The sequence below is a fragment of the Elaeis guineensis genome, chromosome 15 (assembly GCF_000442705.2).
Source record: "Elaeis guineensis isolate ETL-2024a chromosome 15, EG11, whole genome shotgun sequence".
NCBI lineage: Eukaryota > Viridiplantae > Streptophyta > Magnoliopsida > Arecales > Arecaceae > Elaeis > Elaeis guineensis.
In genome coordinates, this window is record NC_026007.2 from 56,996,767 (window position 1) to 57,010,985 (window position 14,219).

Sequence of the window (14,219 nt, forward strand, 5' to 3'; positions counted from 1 at the left end):
CCCCATGAATTATGCCACGATATCAGTGGAGTAACCATCCATAATGGTTATGATGTATTTGAATGAGTCGGCCGATTATGCGTCGGGGGTCGGTTGTCGGTTAGTAACTTTGAAATACCGATAGTTGAAGTAGTCTGTTGTCTGTAGAGTCCGAACATCGACTGCTTACCGATCTGGATCGGTCAAGAGGGTTCGGTCGGTTGGTTGAAAGTAGTATTGGCCTGCTCAGCCGACATATAGTGGGTAGTCGCTTTCAAGATCGTCCGTTTATTTGGTGGGTCAGAGTCGGATGTCGGTCGGACTGTTCTGAAGATTGATCGGCAAATGAAGGCCAGTCAGTTTTCTCCAACAGTTGCCCTCCCATTTTTGAGTCCAAATGGCGAGTCATCACATGCGTAGCTACGTGGTCGATCGCTTTGGGCGAAAGGAGTGGTTATCCGTCATGTCGAGTCTCGATTTTATCGCCACATTCTCTGGAATACGGCCAATCATCCCCTTTGTCGTCCTTGAACCATCGTATCGGCAGAGAGATCTGGTGTCAGGCATTGTTTGCAGAAGGTGAGCCGACGCCAGTCGTTATATCGGGAAGGTGAATCGACATCGCGCGATTCAACTCTGGCTTGTAGATTCCCGCCATGTGTCGGGGCGTCATTGGGTCAGAGTTCATGCAGATAGAGGTAACGTGGTTCAATCTAATGCAAGTGCATCGAACCGTCGGGCCGATGATGGGCTCAGATGTTGCCATGCATCGTCATCTGGCATGGCTTCGATCTAGCCTCTTTCATCCAATCCGTCGGGCATTCCTCTATATAAAGGGGCTTTGTCAGCCAAGTACTCATCTCTTATTTTATCTTTTCTGAAAAGAGGACTCTGTTAGAGAGCAGCTTTTGAGCGGAAATTGACTCTTGTCGCTTTTCTCAGTCTAGATTTTGAGTATTTTCGATGAGTGAGGTTGTCACAGGGGGTGGTCGGTCGTGGGTTTCAGCTGACGACTCTCTGTCGGACTCGGAGGCTTTTTCGTTGTGGGGTCCGATCGTTAGTCAGTTTTGGAAGTGGCATTATGCTTCAGGCCGATGTCAGCTTTTTTACTCCTGTGCCAATGGTGGGGTCGACGACCCATTTCTGTGTATCTCACGTCTCCGTCTCAACTGCATGATCAAAGTCATTTTCATTGGTGGACGAAAATCTGAAGCCCGCCCCTAGCTCCTCTTCTGGGGAGGGTGCGACCGCTGCTCAAATTTCATCGAGGATGATTTAGTAGTTGGTCGTACTCTGAAATCATTTTCTAACTCCAGTTTTCGATCGGGCTCCAACCAGGAGGGTGCGGTCGTTAACCGCATTCTCCATGTAAAAGTGGATCAGGCTACTGATGTGGTTGGCCAGGCTGCATGATCAGCCAACCATCTTCACGGTTTGACCCGATGCATAGCTCCCAAGCTGGAAGGCAAAATTTATCAGAGATGCCGATCCAAGACGGACCTGCCAGTTCTTCGGTGGAATGAAGATTAGTCGGCGCCTTTGGTTTTTCTTTTTGTATGATCGGACTCCGGTCCAATTTTGTAACTCCTCTTTTTGATAATAAAAGTTTTTTTTCTGAAATACTTTCTTGTGTCATTGAATTTATAGCGTTTGCTTATTGATCCATCTCTGAAAGTAGATTATAGATCCGACTATTTCGCAGACTTTGTGGAATCTGCTAGTCAAGCGGTGTCCGACGTATTTAGTTAGGATAACGATGGCAAGTCAAATATTTATCGTCCGGACTTTAGTCAGGCTCATACGTCGCGTTGTCTGATAAATGGTGGCAAGCCGAATATCCCACGTTTGGCCATGGCCATATCGGTATAATTCCAATCCGACTTTGGTCATCTTGATATTTTGCCTTTCTTAGTTGATGCTAAGTCGGCAAATTAGCTAGTTGTTTGGATCGCGAGCTGACTATGGAGGAGCGCAACTTTTGTAGAGGAGATCTTTGTTGCCGGCACTGGCCTCCCATTGATGTTGATAATCTCTCGACCAGCCATGGCCGTGTCGGTGTAGTCCCAATCCGACCTTGTCGTCTTGGTATTTTGCCTTTCTTAGTTGATACTAAGTCGGCAAATTAGCCAGCTACTTCAATGGAGAGCTGACTATGTGAGCAGCGCGACTTTTGTAGAGAGGATCTACGTTGCCAGCACTGGCCTCCAATTGAAGTTGACGGATCGGTTCTTTGGAGGAACCGATATGTCGTCGGTATCGAGATAGTCGATCCTCTGACTTTTACAGTGAAAGCCGAAGTATATTCGGTGTTGAAATCGTCGATCTTCTGGCTTTTACAATCAAAGTCGAAGTATATTCGATATCGCTTTAAAATCACAGTCAGAATGTCGATTTTTACAAGAAGATCGAAATATAATCGACACCGAAGCAGTTGATTCTCTGAGTGGTTGCATTCGGAAAGAAGTCTTATTAACTAATTGTTGAAACAACAACAGCATCGTAGTGAGGAGTTTGAATTCCTCGAACATCATCTTTCAAGGGAGTTATTATATTATGGAGCTACAGTCACTTCGTCGACTCCTCGTCGGAAGTTGCCCCCAGCCCAACTGTCTGGAGATCATGTTGATGACTCTCACAGTCGGTTGGTTATTCACAGCTTCCTCAGTCGGCTGGAGTCATCGATCGATAGGAGGTTGAGTCGGTAGGTCCCATCGATATTTTTTGAGGTAGCCTCATCGAATCAGGGTCTCTATCTCATCCCTGAGCTAGATGCATTGTTCAGTATCGTGACTATGATCATGATGGAACCGACGGTACTTCTTCCGATCGCGGCCCCTCGACGATGCTCTGATCGGTGGAGGGTGTCGTAAGTATTTTGCTCCTTCGATCTCCATAAAAATCTACGCACGAGGAGCAGAGAGAGGAGTGTAGGAGTCATACCTGCCGTAGTTTGACCTCGGACTCCGTCGTCGAGGTAAAGTTCGTTCATCAGTAGGTGGCCGACTTGATTTAGTCAGAGCTTCTTCTTTCTTCTGTTTCTTCTTCTTCTGACCCTTGCCTTCTGTCTGACATCGGTCAGAAGCTCCTTCATCCACACGCATATATTTGTACGCGCGCTACAAGAATTCAGCATACATCCAAGGGAAGGTCTTATCCAGTGAGTACGTGAATCGGGACCCCCTCAGACCTCTTTTCATGGCCGATATGGTCATGTCTTCATTGAGGTCTCTGACCTTAAGTGTGGCCGCATTGAATCGGACCACGAAATCTCAGAGTATTTCGGTCTCTCCTCGTTTGATCAAAAAGAGATTATCCGAGGTTCGCTGCAGCATTCGGCTGGTGCTGAAGTGAGCCATGAATGAGTGCTCTAGCTGCCCGAAGAAATGGATACTTCCCAATCGAAGTCCGAAGTATCAGACCCTGGCAACTTTCCGAAGTGTTGTCGGGAAGCCGATGCAGAGGAGGGCATCGGTTGCCCCCTGAATCATCATGAGAGCCTTGTAGCTCTCGAGATGGTCAACTGGATCAGTGGAGCCGTCGTAGGGCTCCACGTGCGGCATCTTGAACTGACTCGAGATCGGTTCATCCGAAATAAGTTGGGAGGGAGGTTGGACGGTATGGAAATCGAAGTCATTTGAAGATTTCTGACTGTCCATCTGGAACTGGGCGAGTCGGCAGTCGATTTCTTCGAACTTACGTTCGTAGTTCTCGAGCCGTTGGCGGTGGGAGACCCTAGGGGTTGATCCTCCCGATGAATTAGAGGGAGAGGCAGATGGTGCTCACAGTCGCTTTCTTTTCCTTGCCCGATCCAACTAGGAAGGAGAAGGGCGCCACGAATTGCGGGTGGGGCATCGGGAGCACCGTGAATGTTGCGGCTCATCCCGACGAGATAGCCGAGATGGCCGCTCTGGTGAAGGGGACGGAGATCGCCGTGGATGACGGCGGCTATACCTGGAGGGCACCTTATGTGTCACTGGTTGTTCCGTCGGCAGTTGTGGTGGCTGGGTTTGCTGTTGTTAGAGGCTTTTGACTGCCTCCACGAGGACATTCATTTGTTACACGATCGCAGCAATCTGAGCGTCTGTGGTAACCACGGGGCGTGGAGAACTGGGCTCTGCTACCAGAGGCAGGGGAGGGGCCTCTTTTCGACGGAAAAAATGTCTCGCTGATTTGGTCGCCGCTGATCATTGAGCTCTGATTTTCATCATTGCGAGTTTCCTTCTTGTTCTTCCCTCCTTCCTGGTGCGTCAATCTGTTGCTACCAATCCCCTCATCGTCTGTTCGTCGGGAATGAGCACCTGCAAAATGAAGTCTGCACTGATCGGAGTTGTCTCCGGTGGGGACCCTCCGATGCTTAAGTCAGAAGGAGACTGGGCAACAGTAGAATGACAACGGAGACAGAACTCAACGTATCAAAATTAGCTTACCGAAACTGTTGCCTTACCCCTTTTTATAGAATAGATGATCGTAACCGTCAAATATGATCCCACATTTAGCGACGTAGAATCACAGGACGGTAATCTCGCAATGGATTATTAGTCCCCATGGATTACGCCACAATATCAGTGAAGTAACCGTCCGTGACGTTTATGATGTATTTGAATGAATCGATCGACTATGCGTCAGGAATCGATTAGTAACTCTGAAATACCGACGATCGAAGTAGTCTGTTGTCTGTAGAGTTCGAACATCGATCACTTACCGATCTGAATCGATAAAGAAGATTCGATCGATCGGTTGAACATAATATCGATCTGCTCAACCGACATATAATCAGTAGTCACTTTCAAGATCGTCCGTTTATTTGATGGGTCAAAATCGGATATCGGTCGGACTTTTCGAAGATTGATCGGCAAATAGAGATCAGTCGATTTTCCCCAACAAGAGAATACAAAGATCTTATGGAAAGATGGCCGTATCGTCCCAAGCTGTCAACTGGATAGGATATGCTTTCAGAATACTCAGAGATTTTACTACCATTGTTGAATCGGTCAATCTCCAGAAATCCATTGGCAAGTAGAAGCACACTTCAGATAAAAATTTTGAGTAGCAAAAACAGCGTTCAATCACGACAGGTTTCCAGCCACAAAAACAAGAGGAAACCATTGTCATACAGCCATGCCATATCAAGCCTATTATCCCTGCTGAAACTGACCTAAATATTTTCAGGTCGAGAAATGGAACTCGAATAACGCCTTGTCACCTTATTATTTTATACTTCTTAAGAAAAAACAGGACGTCACAGAAGGGAATAAAAAATTCATCTCATGATGAAGCATTTGCGATCCAATGGAGTTCAATGAACACCAAGTTCACAAAAGTGAAGAAGTTTCATGCAGAGAGATAGAGAGAGTTAACGAGCGGCAAAATGCAGCAGCATGCGAGCATTTTTGGATAACGAAATTACATGTGAAAAAGCAGATACAAATTCAACTTTCTTATTTTTTTTCACCTCTACTATATAATTCCTGACCTATGCCTGGGCCTATCTAAACTGGAAACGCAGTAAATTTACTAAAAGAATGGAAAGAACTAAGTGGTTAGCTTTGTACAAAACAAGAATACACAATCCAGAGCTCCTTTTGGCCGGTTGTCAGGTGTCTGCCTCCAGAATAACTGTATCAACATGAACAACAGAGCTGACATCAGTAACACAGCTGAAAGACTGTATCACTAGAGGCAAGAGTTACCATGATCGGGTGTTCACCATTGGGAGGTTTGATGTCCATGAATTCAATGCCATTCTCGCAGGAACAGCTGGCCAGGTTTTCTATCCTTGAGTCCTCCCAGAAATAGGACTGCTAAACATTATGGTGGAGCATGGGTTCCCCAGGCAGGCAGAGATCAAGACTGAAATGCCAGTGTCGGCAGGTTAGAGGTCAACTAACATCCTTTCCTCGCCGACTTGTAGTTTTCTTCTTCTCCGTTGTCTGCTGCAGCTGTTGGCTCAGTCTTGTTAACTTCCAGTCCTAAGCAAAATTTAAATCAACTAGTAAGGAAAACAGGATTCACAAGGCAGACAGAAATCATAAGCATGCACAAAGGATGGTGAATAACAAGTTAGGTGATCTAACACTTTCGCTTCTCCTGTTTGAAGCTTTAGACTTCTCTACTTCAGCCTCTTTTGGGGCTTTTTTCTTCTCAAGCTCAGCCTGCTTGCAATTCTCTTGGTGTGCCCGTCGAAACATTGACACAAAATTTACAAGAGTAAATATCACTGCATATTGTTTTTGGCAAATAAATATTAGATCATATATAGAGTGAGCGAGAACAAATATAGAGAGATGATAGTTTGTCACAAACAGATAATTCAAACACAAAGAGTTAGGCACATAGAATCTAATCAACCATCAAAATCTTTTCATTTATACTCATCATGCTCAACATGTACAAGAAGATGCTAAAAAAAAAAGAATGCAAATTCTTTAAAAAACAAGAAGCCATACAAGGTGAGCTATTGAGACTCCAGACATAATAATAGGAAAATGGTATGGTTCAGCATCCTGGGAAAAAACAAAGAAAATGAACCCTATCCCGTCAAACTGAGGTTGATTTTTTGTCTATGATGACCATTGGCGGATGCATGTAAGAAAATATGGGGTCAATTGACCCCACAAAAAAAATTGACACGATGTATATATACTAGTAAAAAAAGCCATATTGACTAGTGGAAAAACCAAAATCAATCCCATAATATTAGGTATATATATATATGTATATACTAGTAAGAAAAGCCAAAATTAACCCCACTAATTTTATGAATTGTGCGTATCTCATATAAAATTTTGAAGAAGCAAAAGATAAAAAACGCCACATCAAAAGAGTAATTATGACCTACATTCTCTCTTTCATGACTCGTATGTTCTCCTCTCTCTTCCTCTCTCCCTCTCACACCACTTTGACCTCTCTCCCTCTCTCTCCTTCTTTCTCTTTTTTTATTAATTACTTCTTTATTTGTTTTCTAATACCCCACCCCAACCCCATTCGTCCATCTTTTATATTTAAACCCCACATCAATTTGGCTTTTATACCTTAAAAGGACCACATCAAAAGATGAAAAGAGTAATTATGACATACATTCTCTCTCTTTAATGACTCACATATCCCACCTTTCTCTCCCTCTCTCTAATTCTTTCTCTTTCTTTATTCATTACTTCTCTATTTATTTTTTAATACCCCACCCCAACCCCATGGTCCCCATCCATCCACCCTTTACATTTAAACTCTACATCAATTTATTTTTGATACCCTAATCAATCCAAATATAATAGAAAACCATATGTTCTTCTTGTCTATCTTCTCAACCTAAATTAAGTGACTCTTTTAACTTTTTTTTTTGAACATTCTTTTAGTTTTTTTCTATGTTCTCCTTTTTTTTCACTCATATCAAATATATATGATTAAAATAATTTTTGGTTAGCCATTATAATTTTAACATTTAATAATATCTAAGATTTTACTATGGTGCTTCTTTATAATATTTTATTATAAAAGATATTTAAAGTCTTACACATTATCATCTTTTATATATTTTATTATTTTATTATGATGCTCCTTTGTTTCTTTTATTATATAGATCCCACAAAGCAAAATTTCTAGATCCGCCACTGATGATGACTAGTCCTCCAAACTGGCAAATGACTTTCAAATCATTTTTTTCACTATCCTCATCTAATTCTTATTTGACTGTGATATTCTCTTCTCAAACCATTTCTCATCAAGGATATCTTGCACCTGTCCACTTCATACCCTTGCCCCCACAAAATATACTAACTTTGACTCAAAGCATCCTAGTATTCCACATACTCACCATCTTCGACTTTGTCTCATTCAGCTTATGCTTGTTGGTAGGGCTGATAGTAGTAGGTCCAGTACTGGATCCAAATTCATATTGAATCAAACTGGATTCAGATCCAAAAATTTGTATCCAATAATTTCGTATATGGGTTTGGATAAAATAGGTAGAAACTCGTCAGATACAAATACAGATTTTGATCCTGAGAAATTTTGTCAAATATGAACATGGACTTGGATATAGAGATGAAAACATGGTTTGATACAGATTCTACGTTTCATTTTGGGATTCATATCCAAGAATCCAGATACTTGACATATTAGTAAAGAACATCTATATGTCAGAATTTTCATAACCTGACTCATACTTCACATGTATCCTTGCCAAATTGTAGACAAATAAGTAAAATGCAACTCTTTCATTGTTCTTCTAATCTTTTCTTTTATGATTATACCATTTAATATCGGTTGCCATTATTGAACTTTGCTCAAGAATCTAATTTGTATCCAAAGTAATACCAGCTTCATAAAAATTTTAGCATCCATATAATAACCATATCTATATTCATACACACCGTATACATATGGATACAGATACGCATACACTAATATCTGATCCATATTCAATCCATCTTGTGGGTCCTTTGCTCAAAATTCCAACCATGCAAAGTTGATGTGACATCCTCCGGCAGAAATTTCTCCATGTTTAAAATGCACTGCATTTTTAGCTATCAGCTAACATTTCGGGAGCACAACATTTCATTTATCCCGATATACCTCCATTTTTCACAGGTCATATTTCTTTTTTCTCTTTCATGTAGTCGGAGGCTTTTAAGAAGTTGGTTTTGTAAAACCAAACAGATCCTCGGTGTCGCATATCGTATTGGTGCATTACCGATTCAGCACAATACAATATGCACCCTATATCGAAATAGCTCTCTAACCATTTTTTTTCATTTTTTATCTCAGTACGCCTCAATACAACTCAGTATGCTTTGGTACGGAGAAATACACACCTCAATACAACTCAGCATGCCTCAGTACAGATTGGGATGCCATGCTACAGGATGGTACGGGGCTTGTACCAACTCAAAGTTGAGTTATATCCTGTACCGGGCAGTAAAGGGCAGTACAGCACGTAGGTGAAACTGTTCACCCATTTTTCCACAAAAAACATAGAGGTAACATGTGGAAAATGGTTAGTGGCAACCACAGTTTGACACTGACAGGAAGGCCACCAACTTCTGCTTAAATTTTGAACCGTACAGATGTTCATGTATGTCTCATAAATATCTGCTTGTTACAGCTATTAACTGCAGCTGGAGGAATCATAAGCAAAACAGTGGAAGCCTATAAGCAAGAAAGACAAGTATATACATTGTCATATTTAATAGAGTGGTCAAGTTGTTCTTTAATTGAACCAAAAAAAAAGAGAGGAAAACATATACCAGCATGCAGAACACAGACAATTTTTGGAAGCGCTAATATTATATCATCTTCCTATGCATCTGTTAATAACCTATCAACTAGTTGTTCCCTATGGAAGGGTCCTGATGCCATTCTCAGTTCAAGGTTAAGTAAATGGCAGGCATATATCAGGTCAATAGCTAGTTGAAAGAGAAGACCAACTATGAAGTTTAAACCACCCCATACACATGAAATATAGCTGCTGCATTTAGCATTGGCAGAACCGTTAATATGCATGACAAAAAGAGGAAGCTTTTTCTATATGTGAGATCATGATTTCAGGAGGTGGACGAACTTTAAGGGCAGGGATCTGGAGAATAGATCAATATTCTGGCAACAAAAAAAACTGAATATATAGTTCAATTTAACCTACCAAAAGTCAAAACAAGATAGAAAGAGGAGATATGTCTATTTTCCTCAATAACAATGATAGTGAGACAATATTTGGAACTTTTCACCAAAATACTGCAACAAGTTGGCAGGGTCTCCCTATTACTAATGGTTTAATTGTTCTGCCTGGAGAATATTTGAAATTGCAACTTCAGAGCTCAAGCGTGAATCATAAGGAATCAATCAGAATATTGCATGTACTGATAGATGGCATTTTTCAAAAAACTGAAAATAATAGCAAGGATTCATTTGATTTTCTTCAATTGAAAACGCAAATAGGATACAGCAAGTAGGTTCAAACTCACCTTGCTCAAAAGGACAACGTGCAGGATCTTCACCAAAATACAGCGTTAACGCATCTGCATTTCTACCCTGTCAGCACTCAAAAGATAAGAAAGATGTATTAAAATAAACAATTGCGGGCATAACTAGAAAGGCAGTTTCAATGAACCGAAGAGAGCTGGTGGCATACCACTGCAGTATAAAGTGCTGTTAGCGATCGAACTTCAGCTCCAGCAACAGAAGTGAACTCCATCAAGGTCTAAACAACATGTGGATCATTCAGATGTCAGAAGAAAAGCCTAGAAAATCAATAGATTGAAAGCAATATAAGAAACTGTTAGGTAAATCCAAGTAAGATTTGCCACAAGCTGTCCCAATTAAGAAGACTCAGCAGAGCAAGTCCAACAAGTTTGATCAATATGAACTCCATGACACATGCCAACTCATCCTCTTTCGAGGGATAAAGTGACAAATTGATACAGAAACATACTGAGCAACAACATATGATGTGCTACAAAAATGCACATACACCTATACAAATACTTTTAACTACAAAAAAATCAGAAAACCCACTAGTGGTAAAGAAAAAGGGGAGTTGGTTTTTAGATCTACAGAGCCCATGATATGCAGCAAACCATCTTTTCTTTTCTTTCTTTTTTTCAAAAGAAGCATCTTAAATATAAGGAGAAAATAATTGTGCAATGAATAGAGAGCTAGAATACATGCATATACCTTCCGGAAAGCCTCTGATACTGGGCCATCATTTTCTGAAGCATTGAGCTCCAGCTCAACCTTCTCTAACCCTTTGACAATGGCTTGCATTTCTTCAGCCAATGATTTCAGTTGTATCTGTGTAAATGTTAGCTCAGGAAACACTAAATCTCAAACAACAAGATTAACAATGGTAATTGCAACAGATAGAAACCTTTGATGCAGCTTCCAAGCTGGTAAGATCCCCATGAAAGTCCAAAAGATGCGGTGACCTTGCAGCAAGGACCTGATTTTCAGAACAACCTAAAACTTCAATAGAATGATATAAAATTGACTAAAAATCATAAGTTGAAATTTCTTTTTCTTTTTTTTTTTAAAGAATCTATAAAAGTATAATTAGGATGACACACAATTTGAATCATGATTTGACTTATTTATTTCATCTAAACATGTATTTTTACTTTCAAATCCATGGCTCAATAAACCTAATATCATAAGAACCCCTAACTAGTAATCAATTCTACAACCACAATGGCAGCCAGGATATTGCACCGATGAAGAAAACCATTACTTGCACATCAAGGATGCTACCTTCTGATATGCCCACTGTAAAATTTTCCAAGCAGAATTTACACCTAAGAAAAATTAGCCTGGGTACCTATTTGAATAAATCCAAAGAAAACGATCTGTTATATCACTGCTGATGCAAATATAACATTCTAGACACCTTATCCTTAATAAGAGATACAATGATGTTATCCAACGTAATGATGAATCATCACATGGTAGGGCTCCAATCTGAGTAGAAAACAGACCTCATACCTTGCATAAATAATGCATCAAAGTCATTTTATTATTTGTAGCACGAGTATCTGTAAGTTTTAGAAGGCTGTCCAGGCGGTAACCAATTGCTGAACCTGTGGAGTGAATTACAAACGTTAATTTCAAATGAAAACGAAGAAAACAAGAGAAGGCCTAGGAAAAGTAAACAAATAATAAATAATAAGAACATAAAGGAGAATTATGAAGCACTGATGATAAATAGATGAGACATCATAGTGGGCAGGTTGCAAAAATATGTGTACGTAAGATGATTTTAGAACTAAAATCATCATCAGATAAAGATAATGGTAGAGTGAAAGGCACACAAGGAGAAAAGGAATAGTTAATACTGTGGTCAAATGCCTAACATAATGTTGAAAACATAAAAAAGAAGAAGAAAGAAAGAAAGAAAAGAAAAAAGAAAAAGAAAAAGAAAAAAAAAAAGAGGTCATCATGCACCCACTTTAACCATAAAAAGAGAACTGCTCAGGAGCACTATACAAAATCTTAAAACTAATTTCAAGAAGATTATAACATATTTTTTCATTGCTCATGTTGTAGTAATGCTACACACTTCCCTCCAACACTTAAGAATTCTTCATTAACGAACATATGAAGCAGGATATATAACACTAAGAGATTCAAACAAAATGCTTTCATTTATTTCCTTTTATTTTCTTAGTTACATGAGTGGTTTATTATATAGAATATTATTTATGCCAAAGAAAGCATAGTATTGTTTTCAGTGTATGTTTGGATTTGGGTTGGTGTATCATCTTATCATGAGATATGGCTCATCTCCATTGCGAATATTTGGCTTTATGCCATAATGGGGTACCACATTTACTTGAATACTTGCTCCTCAAATTTGTTAGTATTAAAGCATGCATCGTTTTCTTAGTGTTTTTCATGAATGTTTTGGAGGCATATCATGGGAGATAAACTGATCCATTCAAAACCCCTAACAGATGTTCATTACGTCATGATGTTCTATATCTTTCTACTAAAGGAAAAAACAATGACCAAATCACAATTAGTTTTTTCTTGGTTACAAATTTTTTATAAAAAAACCAAATAGGTCAGTAAAGAAGCTTTAGGTACTACTCCAAATCATAAGGCACTGATTTGGTTTTCCTCTATATGTTTGAACATGTAGTCGATTCTTTGATTGAAATTTAAACTCGATATATCACATATCACTTCTACTGCAACTTAGTGCCAGGAATCATATCTTACAAATTCCATTAGTGCTGCTACATGGTCCTACAAATTGGTATTGACCCTCCCTTTTTTCAATTTCACTTAGTTGGAGTCTTGCTTGATATTTCAATTTTTTTAAAAAATTTTTGGTACCTCGGAATAGTGTCAGGCTAGATCCACTAAAATGGTATACTAATACTATTTACTACAAGGTTTTTCCAACTTTTGTGGCTTTTTTTTTTGTAATTTTAATAAGTTTTAGATCAAAGCCACAACAAAATTGCCAAAACTGTCAAACCTGCTATAACGTTTCAACTCAGTCTTGGCCAAAACTGATATGGGTAACAGGTTATTGTTACCAACACATGAACAAGTACATGTATGTTGCACTCAAGATGTTAAGTTTACAGCTGGAGGGTGTCCAGATCAACTGAAGGCTTCTTCTTAAAAAAACAACTGGCATGGCTTATATTCCTCCAGATAATAATCCATCAGGTGATGGGTAAAAATATGAACAAAGAACCTGTTTGGTCTATCATATTTAAGAAAATTTAAAAACAATGTTGAATGGCATTTGATGAGAATTTATAATGAGCAGACGTTTTTGTCAAAATTATTGAGCAGAATATTACCGAACTTCGACATTTTGTTGCCTTCTCGTTATTATACAAAAGAACAAGGAGAAAAGGAGGATGCCTCAAAAAAGAATTAAAGAATATATGTATCAGAGATACACTTCTGGGATGTTATTTGAGAATTACATGATGGTGAGACTTGGGGGTTATTCTTACAATAACATGTAAGACACAAATAATACTATACTAATAAGAATGATTGGCAATCAGAGGGATAAATTTAATTAGGTGACAAATATCAATATCTCTTGATGTTACTGCAGTCAGTAAATCAACCAAAGATGAAAGCAAAAAATAGTATTTTCTAACTGAACCAAAATATGCTACTTTACATAAACACTTGGAGCTTGGGCTCTGTTTGCAGTCATTAAGGAGTCCATCTACATTCCACTATAATGAATGCTATAAGGCATGATAGCTGCATTTGCTTTTGTGTTATGCGCTCAATCTAACTTAAATCTTTTATTGAATAATATAACAAAAGGTAAGCATCTAATATATAGAGGCTAGGAGAGTATTAGCATGGTTTTTAATCACGTGGGATGGGAGTGTTCTGGTTTCTCCATGGAATGAGATTCCCCACCATCCGCCCCATCCCGACAGTGGTCTCGGTTATGCATTCCAATAGATATCCTCCATCTCTTTCCCCTTCTTTTCTTCTTTCTTTCTTTCATTTTCTTCTTTCCTTCCTTTTTTTCCTTCTACCTTCCTTTCTTTCTTTGCCCTTTTCTTTTTCTTTTTTGCTTATCCCTTCCTCTATTTCTTTTTTCTGTTTTCTTCTTCTTTCTCTTTCCTTTTTCCTTCTTTCCTTTCTTTTACTTACTCTCTTCCTTTCTTTCCTTTTTCTTCTTCTTCTTTCCTTTCGCTTCTCTCTTTTCTTCATTTTTCCTTCCTTTCTTTCTTCTTCTCTCCCTACATGGATGAGTTTCGAAGTCTTGA

At 39.4% G+C, this 14,219-nt stretch overlaps 1 protein-coding gene across 5 annotated transcripts in view; it reads right to left on the minus strand.

The window, feature by feature from the left end:
* Positions 1-5,332: 5,332 nt before the first annotated feature.
* The window catches only part of LOC105058012 (formin-like protein 5), a 28,924-nt gene continuing 20,037 nt past the window's right edge, over positions 5,333-14,219 (minus strand). The window contains exons 12-19 of one of the 5 annotated variants that reach the window (XM_073249456.1): positions 11,446-11,540; positions 10,838-10,909; positions 10,645-10,761; positions 10,103-10,171; positions 9,936-10,002; positions 6,054-6,196; positions 5,687-5,948; positions 5,333-5,595 (exon numbers count right to left, since the gene is read on the minus strand). In XM_073249456.1, the coding sequence (XP_073105557.1) occupies positions 5,859-5,948; positions 6,054-6,196; positions 9,936-10,002; positions 10,103-10,171; positions 10,645-10,761; positions 10,838-10,909; positions 11,446-11,540 (653 nt within the window). In that variant the 3' untranslated portion in view covers positions 5,333-5,595; positions 5,687-5,858. Of the gene's footprint in view, positions 5,596-5,686; positions 5,949-6,053; positions 6,197-9,935; positions 10,003-10,102; positions 10,172-10,644; positions 10,762-10,837; positions 10,910-11,438; positions 11,541-14,219 lie in introns of those variants that run through there. The other 4 variants (XM_073249457.1, XM_073249458.1, XM_073249459.1 and 1 more) reach the window with 4 other exon arrangements.